Raw genomic sequence first — 13,694 nt, forward strand, 5'->3', positions numbered from 1 at the left:
TTCTGGGTCTTTAAGTGCAGCCTTTGGACTGAATCCAAATTTTACAGAACAAATCCTGTTATTAAAAGGGGTGCAGCAGAGAAAGATGAAGCTTTTCTTGCCTTCTTTCGTGTTTAAAAAAAAACAAGCTTGAAATCAGAAGGCTGCAGGTTCCCTAAGCCTGCTCGGGGCTGCTGTTTCTCCACAAAAGGATGTGGGATATAATTTCTTGTCCTTCATAAAACATCTCTTACGGCCACTTGCTAAATTCTTATAAAAAGGAGATATTAGATCACCTTATTTGTTCTACACAGCTGGTAGTTATTGACTAGGAATTTTGTGCCTTAGCTTTTAAGATTGGCCCGTGTGCCCACCTTGAATTTTTGGCAGGTCCTGCCCGAGATTTGCTTCTGTCTTTGGTAGTCCCGGCTCCTTCTCAGCAGCGGGGTCGCTCACATCCTGAAGATATGACGAAAGCCTTCCACAGAAGGGAGCTTGACCTGAAGGAGGCTGGGCAGTTGGTCCCTAATGACATGGTATGCCTCTCTCATCTGCCTTTCCTCTCTCCTCTTCCTAGAAAAGGACACAGCAGCATGACTAGAACAGCTCCGTGCCCTAAAGATCAGCATCACTATGAACGGCTAACCAAAATATGGAAAAGTCAGTCTGGGCAAAGTGGAACACAAAACTTGCCAGGACAGGGACAACTTGGAGGTTCTGCAGGGATGACTTCCTCATCCTAACCCAGGTCCAAAAATTCTAAAGATTTGAAATGGGAAGAAAGAAACAAATAAAAAATCCAAAAAACCTTGGAATGAAAATGCTTAGGATCATGTTCGTGAAGGTCATGGTTTGATCCCAATGAGGGAAGGCAAATGTCTCTGGGATTCTCTTTCCTCCCTTCTGATGGAGCTGAGGTCCTGAAGCAGGGGTCAGGGCCATTCTAGAGCATCAGGCTGCTGGTTCTGGGAGAGGATGAAGGAACTCATATCCCCAGGTTTTTTTCCCTTTTCTTAACATTAGAGGATTTTCAGACACCAAGTACAGTTCTAGAAACTTTAGATAGATGACTCAGAATGCTGGCCACTTGTCAAAATGACCACTGTTCTGCAAGAATAGTGGATAACTCATAGGAAAGATTGCGACTCCATGTGATCGATTTGTTTACTGCTCTTTAGCTGTGTTTACCAATGAACTAAAGTTCTAGTGAGACAGTCAGAGATGATTTCCATTCAGTTTATCACTAAGTAGAGGAAAAGATTCTTAAAGTCCTCTAAAAGCACTCCTCAGGATTTCAGATTCTTTATATGTTTGTGTTTTGTTTTCTGATCTAAAGGAAAGTTTGAAGCAAAAACTGGTCAGAGTGCTAGAGGAAAACCTCATTTTGTCAGAAAAAATCCAGCAGTTGGAGGAAGGTGCTGCCATTTCCGTTGTGAGTGGGCACCAGTCCCATGCTTACGGTAAGTTAAAGAAAGCCATGTGTGGGGCATCCCAAGACAACTATTTATCTATAGATGACCTGTTTCATAAACTTCATCATCCAAAGCTCACATGGCTGCCTTTGACCTACCTGGTCATTACTTTTCCTGGCAGTTAATGGAAACAATCATCTTGCCTGAGAGAGCTGTAATGCAGGTGGCTTGAGTTACCAGATGAAGTTCTTTGGCAGCATCAAGCTTGTACGAATGTTATTTATTGCCATTATTTTTGAGAATGACACTTGCTTTTGTGATTATAGCAGTAGAAAATGTTCTTTAAAATAAGTATGAAAAATGTAAGGAAAATATAACTCCATGACCTAGCAATAACTTTCATTAGTGTTTTTGGTATATTTTCTTCCACCTTACCTCTACATGTATATTTTTAACTCAAAATTTAAAAGTGTCCTGATTAAAAAAAAAATCTTTTTTTGAGATGGGGCCTTACTGTGTTGCCCAGGCTGTCTCCAGTTCCTGGGCTCAAGTGATCCTTCCGCCCTCAGCCTCCCGAATAGCTAGGATTACAGGTGTGCGCCATTGCACCCTTAAAAAATAATTTACATACAAGATGCTTACATTTTAAGTTTGATCCCAATCAAAATATAGAACATTTCTGTTACTCCAGAAAGTTCCCTTATGCTCATGTGTAGTTTCCCTCATTGTCCACTCTGGGCAATCACAGACCTGATTTCTATATCCTAATGTTATTAATTTAATTGTATAAGCATTTCCTATCATATCACATGAATATACTATATTTATCTATGTAGTTCTCTATATAGTTGTTTCTAATGTTTGCCATTATAAATAAAGCTGCCATTATTTATAATAATGGTTATATAATAAAATATATAGAATATAAGTAATTTTAAAGGATTTCCAAACATTCAAAAGAAAGACTTGAAGTGGAAGAAAAGGCCCTAGAATGAAAATGCTTCTCTGAGATTATCTTTCTTCCCTTCTGATGCAGAAGAGCTGAGAGTCCTAATATTGATTCTATCATAACTAATGCTGCTATGAATGTCTATACAATAAATCTTTGTGTACATTTCAGACTGTTTTCCTAGGAGACATTCCTAGAAGTAGAATTAGTGAGTCAAAGGATGTGGACATGTTTAAGGCTTTTGTTACATATATCGATACTCCCAAGAGAGTTGTCTCAATTTACACTCAAATCAGCAGTGTCCTTGATGCCCTTTTCACTCCACCCTTGTCAACACTGGATGTTTTTTTAAAATTTGCCATTGTGATAAGTGAAAAATAATATCTCATTTAAGTCTTGATCTGTGCAACTTTATTATCAGCATGGTTTAGGGCAGTATTTTAGATAAAGTTTACCATCAACAGACTAACTCGGCACCCCTAAGTAAATTATGGGCGTATGGATTTATATGAGGAACTTGATCTGGAATTTCTGATTTGGATGCACTGATGTCCATTTTTAAATCTCAGCACTATCTGATACTCACCTGTCTGAATAATCAAGATATCAGTGTCCACTTACCTACTCTGAATATAAAAGTAGGTGTTTGTCCACCAGATACTTGCTTTCAATCAGCCATGAGGCCCAGTACAGTATTTTGGCTTATTGGTGAAAAATACAGGTGTTGCAGCCCTGTTTTACCACCTTTTCAAACCCTGTTACTCAAAATGTGATCCATATTAGCATCACCTGGGAGCTTGTTAAACAAGCTATTGGGCCTCACCTCAAACCTACTGAATCAGAATCTATTTTTAGTAAGATCCCCAGGTGATTTGTAAGCATATTAAAGTTTAAGAAGCATTATTCCAGAAGACTGACTTCCTTAAAAGAAAAGAAAAAGAAAGAAAGACTGACTTCCTTAGGTCCAGAGTTCCTGTGCTTTTACCTACTCTATTATTATTGCAGGCAGTGGTAGCATATTTGGGGATCTAGGTATGAGTGTTTGGCCACAAATTCAGTTTCTGCAAGTACTCCTTGAGTTATTACTATGTGCCTGACTCAATTCTAGATGTTTTTACATATTACATAGGGAGTGAAGGAAATACATTCGCAAACTAAACTGGAGAATACGGAATACAGAGAAAGACCTAATATTTGCTGACTGCCTGTCTAAGTGAGGACAGGTGTCTCATTGAATCCTCAAAAGAGTGCTGTGGGGCAGGGTTATTAGCTCAAGTCAAAGTCAGAAAAATGAACTAACATGTGCAATATTAAGTGATTGAATTTTAAGTCTGATCTATTGTCATACCCCACATTCTTGCCACTATATCTCCTTTCTTCAAGAGAGGGAATGGCAAATGGAGTGTGGAGCTGGGTGCATTGGGGCCCCAATTCTCAAGATGTCCATCTAAATACTTATGCTCTGCTCAAAGACTGGCAGCTGGGAATCCTGTTCACCCTGGCTAATGTACCCTTTGTAGATGATCTCCTACGAAAAAACCAACAGCTGACCATGCAAGTGGCTTGTCTGAACCAGGAGCTTGCCCAGCTGAAAAAGCTGGAGGAGACAGTTGCCCTTCTCCATGAAAGTCAGAGGTAGGAGAGGGTCTATCTAGCTGACTTCTGGAAGCAGATATTTATTTCTTTATCTCCTTCGTTTTGCTTGGAAAGTTAATATCTATACATTCCTTTCTGTGTGTAAACCTGTATCTGGCCAGTTAACTCAGGGATCAAAGTACTGCTTTCCAGGACACCATGTAAAACATTTACATAGTCCCAAAGTCAAATCTATAAGATAAATTCAGAAAAATCCAGCTTCTTTTCCTGTCTCCTCTATCCTTTCCTTCTCTGCCACTAGCCTCCTGTGGTGGGTGTGGGTGTGTATTTGTATTCCCTTTTACTGTGCAAAAAGAAGTATAGTGTTTCTTTAACATTTTATCTTGAAAATCAGTTCATGGTATATAGAGTTCTCGTTCCTTTTTATAGCTGCATAGTACTCCATTGTGTGGCTGTAACAGTTTATTAATCCTCTATTGATGGACACTTAGGTTAACAGTATTTTGCTATTAAATATAGTGCTTTAATGAATAACATTGTGCATACATTTTTTTTTTTGGCCAGTGTATGGATGGCTTTTAACATTAGATGGTAATCCAGAGTCTAAGAATATAGCCATGACTAAGCACCATTAGTTCATTGCAGACACAGGATAAATTAGAAGTAGAAGCTATGATTTTCAGGTAGAAACTGAAGGCCTTATCAGGTGCCAATGACCCAGAGCTTCCACTTATCTTATCATGAAACTGCTTTGGAAAAAATAGAACCACCAGTATATAAAATGTGAACTACATTATTGCTTCAGTCAGTCTGGAACATAATCAAACAGAATTGTAAAGAAAAAAATGTAGGTCTGCTTTAAAATAATCCACTCATAAATTGGACAATTATTTCTATTTAAAGATATTATTTCATTTTACATTTATCTTTAGCAAACATTTCAGATCTGAATGGTATCTCCTTTGCTTTTATGATTTCATGACTGCCGTTTCCTCCTGGGCCTCAGATCCCTGGTGGTAACTAATGAGTATCTGCTGCAGCAGCTGAATAAAGAGCAAAAAGGTTATTCTGGGAAAGCGCTCCTGCCTCCTGAGAAGAGTCATCATTTGGGGAGCTCTTCGCCCTTTGGGAAAAGCACATTGTCTTCCTCCTCACCAGTGGCGCATGACACCAGTCAGTATCTAATACAGAGTGTCTCAGATGCGGTCCCAGAGCCTGGAGTATGGAGCTAGCATGGCACACCTGCCCTGCAGCTTCCATCTCATCCACGGAGGCTCTCAGTGCCAGCACCACCAATATGGTACCCACAAAGATTAAGAAAAAAACGTATTCTGATTATATTGTATTAGTCCTTCTTTTTATTTCTGTATTTATCTCCTCCTAGTGAGTCATTTTTTCCTTCTGTCTACAGAAAAGGTTGGCACTTAGTTCTAGGCATTGTATCACGTAGAAACCTTTGGCTGAAAATGTCGAAAAGGGAAAAAACACTGGACGTTTTCCCCAATGTCATTTGAAACTGTGTGGTAGAAGGTTAAAAAAGAACATCCATCAGGTATCATTCATGTTAGAAGAAATTTTTAGAGACTCTGTATTGATTGATTCATCAAACTTTTTTGAGTTTCCTTCTGTCGTAGTGAAAAGGATGTCTGCCCTGGAGTAGCCAACAATTTAGCCAGGGAGAAAAGCAAAAACTCATATGATGGAACTCAAAGCTTGGAATTGGTACGAAATAGGTCTAAACAAAAGCCTAAAGATGCCCCGGAGGGAGAGGGGGAGTCAGTAATGCCCACTGTGGGAAATTGGAGAAGGCTTCAATGAAGACCTTACGAGTAGAATGGTAGCACATAGAGGGGATGCAGAGCCTCCCAGGACAAGATGTAACAGTCTGGAGCCCCCAGAAGGATCATGGGGCAGGGACAGAAGTGTGGGACATGGAAGAGGTGTGATGCCAGAAAAATGTCCGCAGAGCAAGTGAACTTTCAGCTGAGACCTGGAAATGAACAGGTTACCAGGCAAAGCATAGGGCCAAGGGCAAGAGCAATAGAGAGAAGCTGCAGAGAGAAGCAGTGTATACAAAGGCCATGAAATGGGAAGGGACATGGTCCCTTGAGGGAACTGAGGGGCTGAGAGGAGGAAGCAGGAGTGAAGTTGCATGGCTCCTTGAAGATTCTACAGTGGGAGGGCAGAGGAGTGATAGATTTGTGTGAGAAGCTTTCTCTGCAAGAAGAATGGATTGACAGCAGTGCAGAGTTGGGGAGGACCAAAGGGGCACTGGACAGCCCGGAGAGGAAGCAGGAGCAGGCCAGACTAGATGCAGCTTCTGAGTGTGTTAGCTTTGGGCTTGGCATCCGAGTTACACTTGAGTACCCTGTAGTCTTTTAATCCTGATTGACTGGGCACTTTAAAAATCAATGGGGAAAGATAATGCAAGTGGTTCTAGGTATGTTTCTGCTTCAGTGGTCTCCCAGGGAGCTAATGCTGCCAGAGAGTGTGGAGGGGGTGAAGGATTGTCAACCTAATGCCACGTTGTACTTCATCTTCGGGGTCACATCAGAGAGGCAGTTGGAAAGATTAGACACGTATTTGTGCCCCTGACTCAGGTGCTGTGCAGGGACGGGGAGACATACTAATGAGACATGATGATCGCACATTTCTAAGTTATAGCATAATCCACAGACCTCTGGATTTTATGTGGCTTCCCAAAAGGAGCCTATACAGAGGAGCCATAAGTTTTTTGAGCTGCGTGGCTCTGAGGGAGCTAGAGTGAGCTCGTGCTCTGTGGAAGTGTTAGTAAGAACAGCCTCCTTGTCACCCCTGCAGCTACTTTCCTGGGCTCATCTTTGTCCCACGAAGAGACCTCCAAAGAGCCTATGCTTTGCTCAGGTAGAGGCACCTTGGCCAGTGGCCTTGCAGCCTTGAGTTGTCACATTTCAGGGTCCCAGCCCAGCACACAGGCCAGCCTACTGGACAGACCATGGGGGAGCAGGAGAAATAATACACTTCTTTCTACAACCCTAGCCCCGCTTCCTGCCTCCCCTATGAACATCTGATAACACCAGCCCCAGAATCTGCTCAACGTACCTCTAAGGAGGAACAAAGAGCCCGACCCAGACTGAGCCCACCTTCCACCCCATTTTCTATGATCACTGAAAGTGGCTGGCCCTGCCCCAGGCCAGGCACCTCACTAGGGTTGCTGGGCACTCCTGGGGAAGTTGTCTGTGTTTCTGATTTTCCTTGTGTGGCACGTGGTCCAGAGGGCAGAAGTAGGGATTGTGATATCAAGGAAAGGGCCACAGTTGTCATCTTGTGGGGCTAACTGGATTCACCATTGAGAGAGGCTTCTACTCTGAAGCAAGTAGAAAACAAGAGGAGGAGTTGCCCCAATTGTGTGATAGAGGTGGTCTCTCTGTGTTGCCCAGGCTGGATTCAAACTCCTGGGCTCAAGGCATTCTCTCGCCTCAACCTCCTGATAGCTAGGGCTACCGGCGGGCACCACTGCACCCGGTCCAGAGAGGGTTTTTAATGCCTCCATTACACAGATCCTAACCTCTCTTCCTTGCCCAGCCTGGCTTTGCTAGCAAGTGTACCCAAAGCTTTTGACCATGAGGAGGCTGTCAGGGGAGAAGCAGTGATAACGGGCAGCAGTGGCATTGCTGGGCAGGGACTGCTATGTACCAGATTCTGCCAGACCTATTTGGTCTTTAAAGGCCTTCCTGGCCCTGGGTGAGCCTTGATTTCCCTCAGGCTCTATAATAGCATTTCAGGAAAAAGAAGGGGCTTTCCTGTCAACCAGTTCTCTCTGTAGGCTCCTCCAAGCCACACTACCAGTCACAGGAACGGATGAGGTACCACTCACTTCTGCGCATTGGGCGGTACTCTCACCTGCAGTTTATTTATTTATTTATTTTTTATTTTTTTATTTTTGAGACAGAGTCTCACTGTGTTGCCCGGGCTAGAGTGCCGTGGTGTCAGCCTAGCTCACAGCAACCTCCAACTCCTGGGCTCAAGCGATCCTCCTGCCTCAGCCTCCCGAGTAGCTGGGACTACAGGCATGTGCCACCATGCCCGGCTAATTTTTTCTATATATTTTTTTAGTGGTCCAATTAATTTCTTTCTAATTTTAGTAGAGACGGGGTCTCGCTCTTGCTTAGGCTGGTTTCGAACTCCTGAGCTCAAACAATCGGCCCGCCTCGGCCTCCCAGAGAGCTAGGATTACAGGCGTGAGCCACCGCGCTCGGCCTTCACCTGCAGTTTAATTGCTGGGAGCCTGGCCCAATTTAGAATACAGTTTAATTCATTTCACTATGAGGGTGTTTTAGTAAGCGAAAGCCAGAAGGATTTGGCTTTCGCCTCCTTTATGCTCATTTAAGTAGAGCTTGCAATTCAAACAAATTCCCCGAGGCTAGAGGAATTGTTCCTCTTAATATTTGTTGGTGGAGAGGTAGAGCTCTCTCAAATGCTTCCCTGGCCAGTGCAAGGACATGTAGTGAGCCGAGTTGGGAGGAGCACACAGCTGTCAGCTGTTAGGCAAGGCTCTGCCGTGGCCAGGTGCTGGTCTGCTACCTGCTAATTCCCACCTGACCTCCCCGGCCTCCCTGGCCCAAGCCACACTATTCCTCTATATCCCCATCCCCAGGTGGTTGGGCTCAAGGGATTTGGGGCCACCTGGGGCAGGAATGTCCCAGAACTGTCTGTGGGATGAAGGAATAAACAATTGTGCTGCTTTGCCTTGCTATCTGGGTCAGGAAAGGTATCTGTGAACTCGTGCTTTTTAAGCCTTTTCTAGCACCCTTGGGAGCTGCCCTCTTCTGGGTAGGCGATAAGTCCCATCCAGGCCCCTTGTTACAGCAGAAAGGAAAGAGAGATGGCCTTAAAGCCTTGGGTTTGGGAATAGCTCTGGCCTAACACACAGAGCCTCAGCGAGGAGATAATCCGGAAATGCCCAAGAGTCCTCAGGACCAGAGGGGCCCCTGCTCTCCCCCGACCCAGGCTGTTGAACAGGTGGGGGAGAATCAGCAAGAGGAGGCCACTTCTCTATGGGACACCTTACCCCCCTGCCACAGGCTGGTGTTGGGTGCCAGGCTCTATCACTAGCCATCCAGCCCCAGTTTTGGAAATCAGTGTTGAGGCTTGCTGTGCTAGAAAGAGCCTGGCTTAGGAGGCAAGAGGCATGGTCTGGCCTCTAGTTCTGCAGAAACCCCTCCACTCTCTGGGCCTCACTTCCTCAGCTATAAAATTAAGGAGCCAGACTATCTACTCTCTAAGGTTCTTCCTGGCCCTGAATTTTCTGATATTCTGAGCTGGAGCCCAAAATGACTTGGTACCCCCTGTTAGCAGACTTAGAGCCGAGACCTGGCACCAGGGCCTCTGCCAAGGCTTGGCCCAGGCCAAGTCTGCTGTCTCATCCCTCCTGCCTCGAGGGGCCAAGTCTCCAGATGGAGGCACTAATTGCAGGAAAGCAAGCTGTGGTGTTAGGACCCTCGGTTAGGGCCGAGTTGAAAGGCTTTGGGTTTCCCTAAGGAACATCCTTGGGCAGAATGGCTTAGCTAGTCAAGGGCTTGTGTGTCCATTACTCTGGGCAGGGCTGCCAGTGGAAGGGGGAGTGATCAGCAGGGTGAGGCACACAGTGGAGTAATGACACTGAGGGGATCCCTGGGGTGTGACTGTCATTACTACCCCCATCATCATATACCCAACCAGGCCATATTGGTACAAAAGGTGTCTTTATTGAGGTCTAGGTAAGAGTTAGGCACTTGGCCAGAGCAGCAGCTTAAATATGAGGCAAGCAGGCACGGGTTAGCCATGCCCAAGGCCAGGTTGGGGCGGTGAGGCTATAGGCAGACTGTCCCCAGATGGACAGAAGTCGGGGTGGGAAGAAGAGGAGAAAGGGGACACAGAGTAGTCTGGGTCAGAGGCCTGGTGGGCTGGCCCCATGGGTCGGGGCAGGAAGCTCTGGGTGGCAGGTCCAGCAGGGAGGGGACTGGGCTCTCTTGCTCCATGTGCCCCTCAGGCCCAGGCCTGAGCCTCTGGCAGGGGCAGCCTGGCTGGGGGCCTTCCCGGCTCACTTCTTCACCTTGGCATCATAGGTGCCTGCATTCTTGTAGGCACTCACATAGCCGCTGTCGTCCAGGATGTCCTGCCGTCCAGCAATGCCCTTGCCCTTGCCGCTCTCGTCAAAGCGCTCCTTGTGGGAACCGGTGTACTTGCTGGTGTCAGTAAGCCGCTCCACAGCACCCCCTGTTTTCGCCTTCTGTTTGGATAGAGTTCCCCTAGGCTCACCTGGTGAGGGAGCCCATCCCTTCCCAACCACAGCCAACATCCCCCCCAACCCAGTGGCCACTCAAGATCATCAGGGCACTTACAGTGACGCCCACGTTGGCTGGTTCCTTGCCTGCCACCAGCTGGCAGATGGCATCAAAGGCCTCCTCCTTGCTCTTCCCCTTGAATCGCTTGGTTGCCAGCTCTTCCAGGGCCTTCTTGAACTCCTCATAGTTGATGACCCGAGCAGACTTCCCCCTGTCAGGCATGTGGGCACCGTGAGTGTTCCCTGTTCTTCAGTTCTTTGAGCACCACCCCCCACCCTGAGGAAGGCAAAAATGCAGTCTCCAACCACCATAAATTATGCAATCAAGTTTCTTTCCCACATTTGGGGAAATCAAAGGGGTCAGCACATCTGGAATGCAATAGATAAACCTTGCCCTGGAAAAACTACCTTCATGATCATGGTATTTCTCTGCCCCCTTCTTGAGGTCCTCCCTGGTTCCAGCCCCACTCCCCATTCCCCACCTTCTGGGAACATGAGAAGTAAGGGCTGCCTGGGGCTCACTTGACTTTGGAGAAGACGATGTCGACATCAGTCCCTGTCACGGCCTTTCCATCAGCCACCTTGCAGTCCTTGCACAGCTTGGCCCAGTTCTTGCCATTCATCTCTTGCCCACTGGCCTTGGGGTCGCCATGGATGGCAAACTTGCGGAAGCTCTCCTCCAGGCCAGCTACGTCTGTGCTTGCTGCCATGCCACCCTGTAGGGACCCACCTTGGTCACCTCCTAGTCAAGCTGCCCCATCCTCCCCCAGGCATAGAACATCCCTGCCTCTATCTCAAAACCTGCAAGGTCTGAGCTGGCAGCACTTCTGCTACAGACGGAGTTGGAGTTGGAGCTATCTGGGGAGAGGGGCCCATGCTCAGTGTTTCCTGGGCCCCAGAGCCCTAAGGAAGAGCCTGGAGAGGAAAGGTCCTGTCACTAATGCCAGCCCTGGCTCTGTGTAGGGTACGGCAGATGAAATCATGATGCCCACACCAGGCTGGGAACAGAGTGGCACTGTCCAGAAAGACTGTGAGGGCAGCAGCTGGGGCCATGGCTTTGTCTGGCCCTGGCACAAGGCCTGCTTGGGTGGAAGTGAGGGTGGCAGAGAGGGCCCCCTCCCTGGAAGCTCCACGCCAAGCTGGGTCAGGGCCAGGCCAGGCTGCTGGTTGGGCAGGTATTTAGTGAGGACAGTGCCTCTGTAGCAAGAGCCAGCCCAGGCCTAAGAAGGGAGCCAGAGCATGGGTAGGGGTGCGTGCCCTAGGCAGGGGTGCAGCTGGCCCAGCCGGGCCTTGTTACTATTTGCTGTTAAACAAAAACATGAGGGGAGCGGGAGCTTGGGGCTGGCCTGGCCACAGTTTGTGAAGCCTGGAGACAGTTGCTAAGGGAGGGTGGTGCTGCTTAGAGAATGTTGCTAAGGGCAGGATGGTGTCAGGGCGGCTCAGGGAGAAGCTCCCAGTGCTGCTGGGCTGGGCTGGGCTGGGGAACAGGGGCCCACGGGTGGGGCACACCAGCACTCCCCGCGCCTGGGGCACAACAGTGGCTTCCTGGCCCCTTGCCACGTTGGAGCTGTAACCTCCCACTGTGAGGCATAGGAGAGCAGGAGGTTGGGGGCTAGCCTGAGTGGGGGCTGTAGAGTTACCAGCCCCAAGAGACATGCTGGCAAGTGGGGCTGTGGCCTTGGCGCTGGGATCCTACAATGGAGCACACTTCCCCATGCCTACACCTCAGCCCTCCGCTGAGGCCCCCGAGCCACACCCTGAGCACGGCCACACCAGTCCACATTCCCAGGGCCCATATGCACTCAGCCCCAGCCCTCCACACCCTGGGCCTTGTACCCCGGCCACACCCTCAGCCCTGCTGCAGCCCTAGGGCTGAAGCCCTGACCGCTCCTCCAGCGTCCACCCCCCACACATGCACTAACAGGCCTGCACTGAAAACCCCAGCGACACCCTCATCCCTGCACTAAAGTGTCCCCCACAGCCCTCTACCGTGGTCCCCTGCCCACACCTTCAGCCCTGCACTGAAACTCCCTCCACATAACACAGCCCTGTATGTGGCCTCCCCGACCACACCCTCAGCCCTGCACTGCAGCCCCCTCTGTCCCCACACCTGCAACCCTTACCAAGACCCCTGGCCACAGCCTCAGCAACTTGCCCCTCCATGTACCCACAGCCCTTTTTCAAGGCCCCCTGACCACACCCTCCTCACTGCTGCATCCACACACCCACAGCCTTCTGACCATTTAGCCCCACACTGCAGCCCTGTCAGTGTCCACACCCACACACCGCCACACGCTGCCATTACCGGGCTCCCAGGTACTATGCTGAGACACGCCCCACCGCACCCCCTCCTCCACTGCAGCCTTCTGCTCACACCCTCAGTCTCAGCAACCACCTTCTAGCTCTGCCTTTTATACTAGAATCTCCGCTGACCACAGCCTGGGCCCTGCCTGGCTCCCCCCTCTTCTACTACCACTGGCCTTGACAATGAAAAATTCCTCCCCAGTGACCACATTCACCCATCCCTAAGTTGCAGTTTCTAGGACCGTGAGCACCCATAGCTCCCATGTTACAGGGACCTCTGCGGGACCACAACCTCAGTTCACAGTGCTCTACCCTACGTGCAACCTCCCACCACGGACCCGAAGACCCGGTGGGACCCAAAGACCCGGACTTGGTTCACCAAGGGTAATGTCCAGGGGAGCCTGGGTGTAACAGGATGCTTGTCGCAAGCAACTGGAAGGATCCCGCTTCCAGTGCCCGCTCAGTCTGTAGGAAGATGGATTGCTGGTAATCTCAGGGCTGATCAGGTGGAGCCAGGCCTCAGGCCGCAGCCCCAGGGGTCTGCGGGCCAAGGATGGAGTGGCCACGCCCATGAGCTGGGGCCATCGGCCCCGCGCTCCCGCTGGGACAGCTGGAGTCATCAATCAGCCGGACTAGGAGGTGGGGGTTGGGGGGTGGAATGCCTGGGGCCAGGGCAGGGCAGCTCAGCTGGTGCATTCGGGGTTGGAACCCCTTCCAGGCCGCTCCTCCCACCCCCTTATCGTGCAGGATACTCATTAGGGTGGTGGTGTCCTGTTCTCCTACGGGTTTCTACCTCGTGGCTGCTCCTGCAGGGCGCGTTCGGATGGACAGAAGGACACAGGAATGGACCGATGGACGCGGGAGACCAGGCGACTCCGCGGCTCCGCTCCCTGCCGGCTCCCAGGCGGGACTGCAGCCCGGGCGGCTCCGCTGTATTATCCCCTGTTTCTCGGTCTCCATAGAGACGGTGAGTCCCACCCCCGAGGCTGTCTCGACGGGAGAATGACCAAGGTCACGCTGGCCCCGCCCACCAGACCCCGCCCTCTCAGCACTCCGTGGGGGCGGAGCTGCAGCGACAGCTTTATCCCACCCCTCCCCCGCAGCTCCGGGGTCTTCGCGGCGGCGGGACCAGCCCTCTGCAATTCTGGAC

General features: G+C 49.2%; 2 protein-coding genes across 3 annotated transcripts in view; one reads left to right on the forward strand and one right to left on the reverse strand.

The window, feature by feature from the left end:
- The window catches only part of LRRC36 (leucine rich repeat containing 36), an 18,660-nt gene extending 13,492 nt beyond the window's left edge, over nucleotides 1–5,168 (forward strand). The window contains exons 4-7 of the mRNA XM_012660456.1: nucleotides 328–515; nucleotides 1,316–1,439; nucleotides 3,861–3,975; nucleotides 4,943–5,168. Coding sequence (XP_012515910.1) covers nucleotides 328–515; nucleotides 1,316–1,439; nucleotides 3,861–3,975; nucleotides 4,943–5,168 — 653 coding nt within the window. The remainder of the gene's footprint in view (nucleotides 1–327; nucleotides 516–1,315; nucleotides 1,440–3,860; nucleotides 3,976–4,942) is intronic.
- Nucleotides 5,169–9,642: 4,474 nt separating this feature from the next.
- TPPP3 (tubulin polymerization-promoting protein family member 3) lies at nucleotides 9,643–13,487 on the reverse strand. 2 transcript variants are annotated; one of them, XM_012660547.1, is made up of 4 exons: nucleotides 13,338–13,487; nucleotides 10,763–10,956; nucleotides 10,299–10,452; nucleotides 9,643–10,186 (listed from the first exon to the last, which is right to left on the reverse strand). In XM_012660547.1, the coding sequence occupies exons 2-4, from the start codon at nucleotides 10,948–10,950 to the stop codon at nucleotides 9,998–10,000; spliced, it is 531 nt and encodes a 176-aa protein (XP_012516001.1). In that variant the 5' UTR covers nucleotides 10,951–10,956; nucleotides 13,338–13,487; the 3' UTR covers nucleotides 9,643–9,997. The 2 variants fall into 2 exon arrangements, with proteins under 2 accessions (XP_012516001.1, XP_012516002.1); XM_012660548.1 differs by having other exon boundaries at nucleotides 13,328–13,415.
- Nucleotides 13,488–13,694: the final 207 nt, after the last annotated feature.

This window comes from Propithecus coquereli, unplaced genomic scaffold (assembly GCF_000956105.1).
Source record: "Propithecus coquereli isolate 6110/MARCELLA unplaced genomic scaffold, Pcoq_1.0 Scaffold67, whole genome shotgun sequence".
Lineage (NCBI taxonomy): Eukaryota > Metazoa > Chordata > Mammalia > Primates > Indriidae > Propithecus > Propithecus coquereli.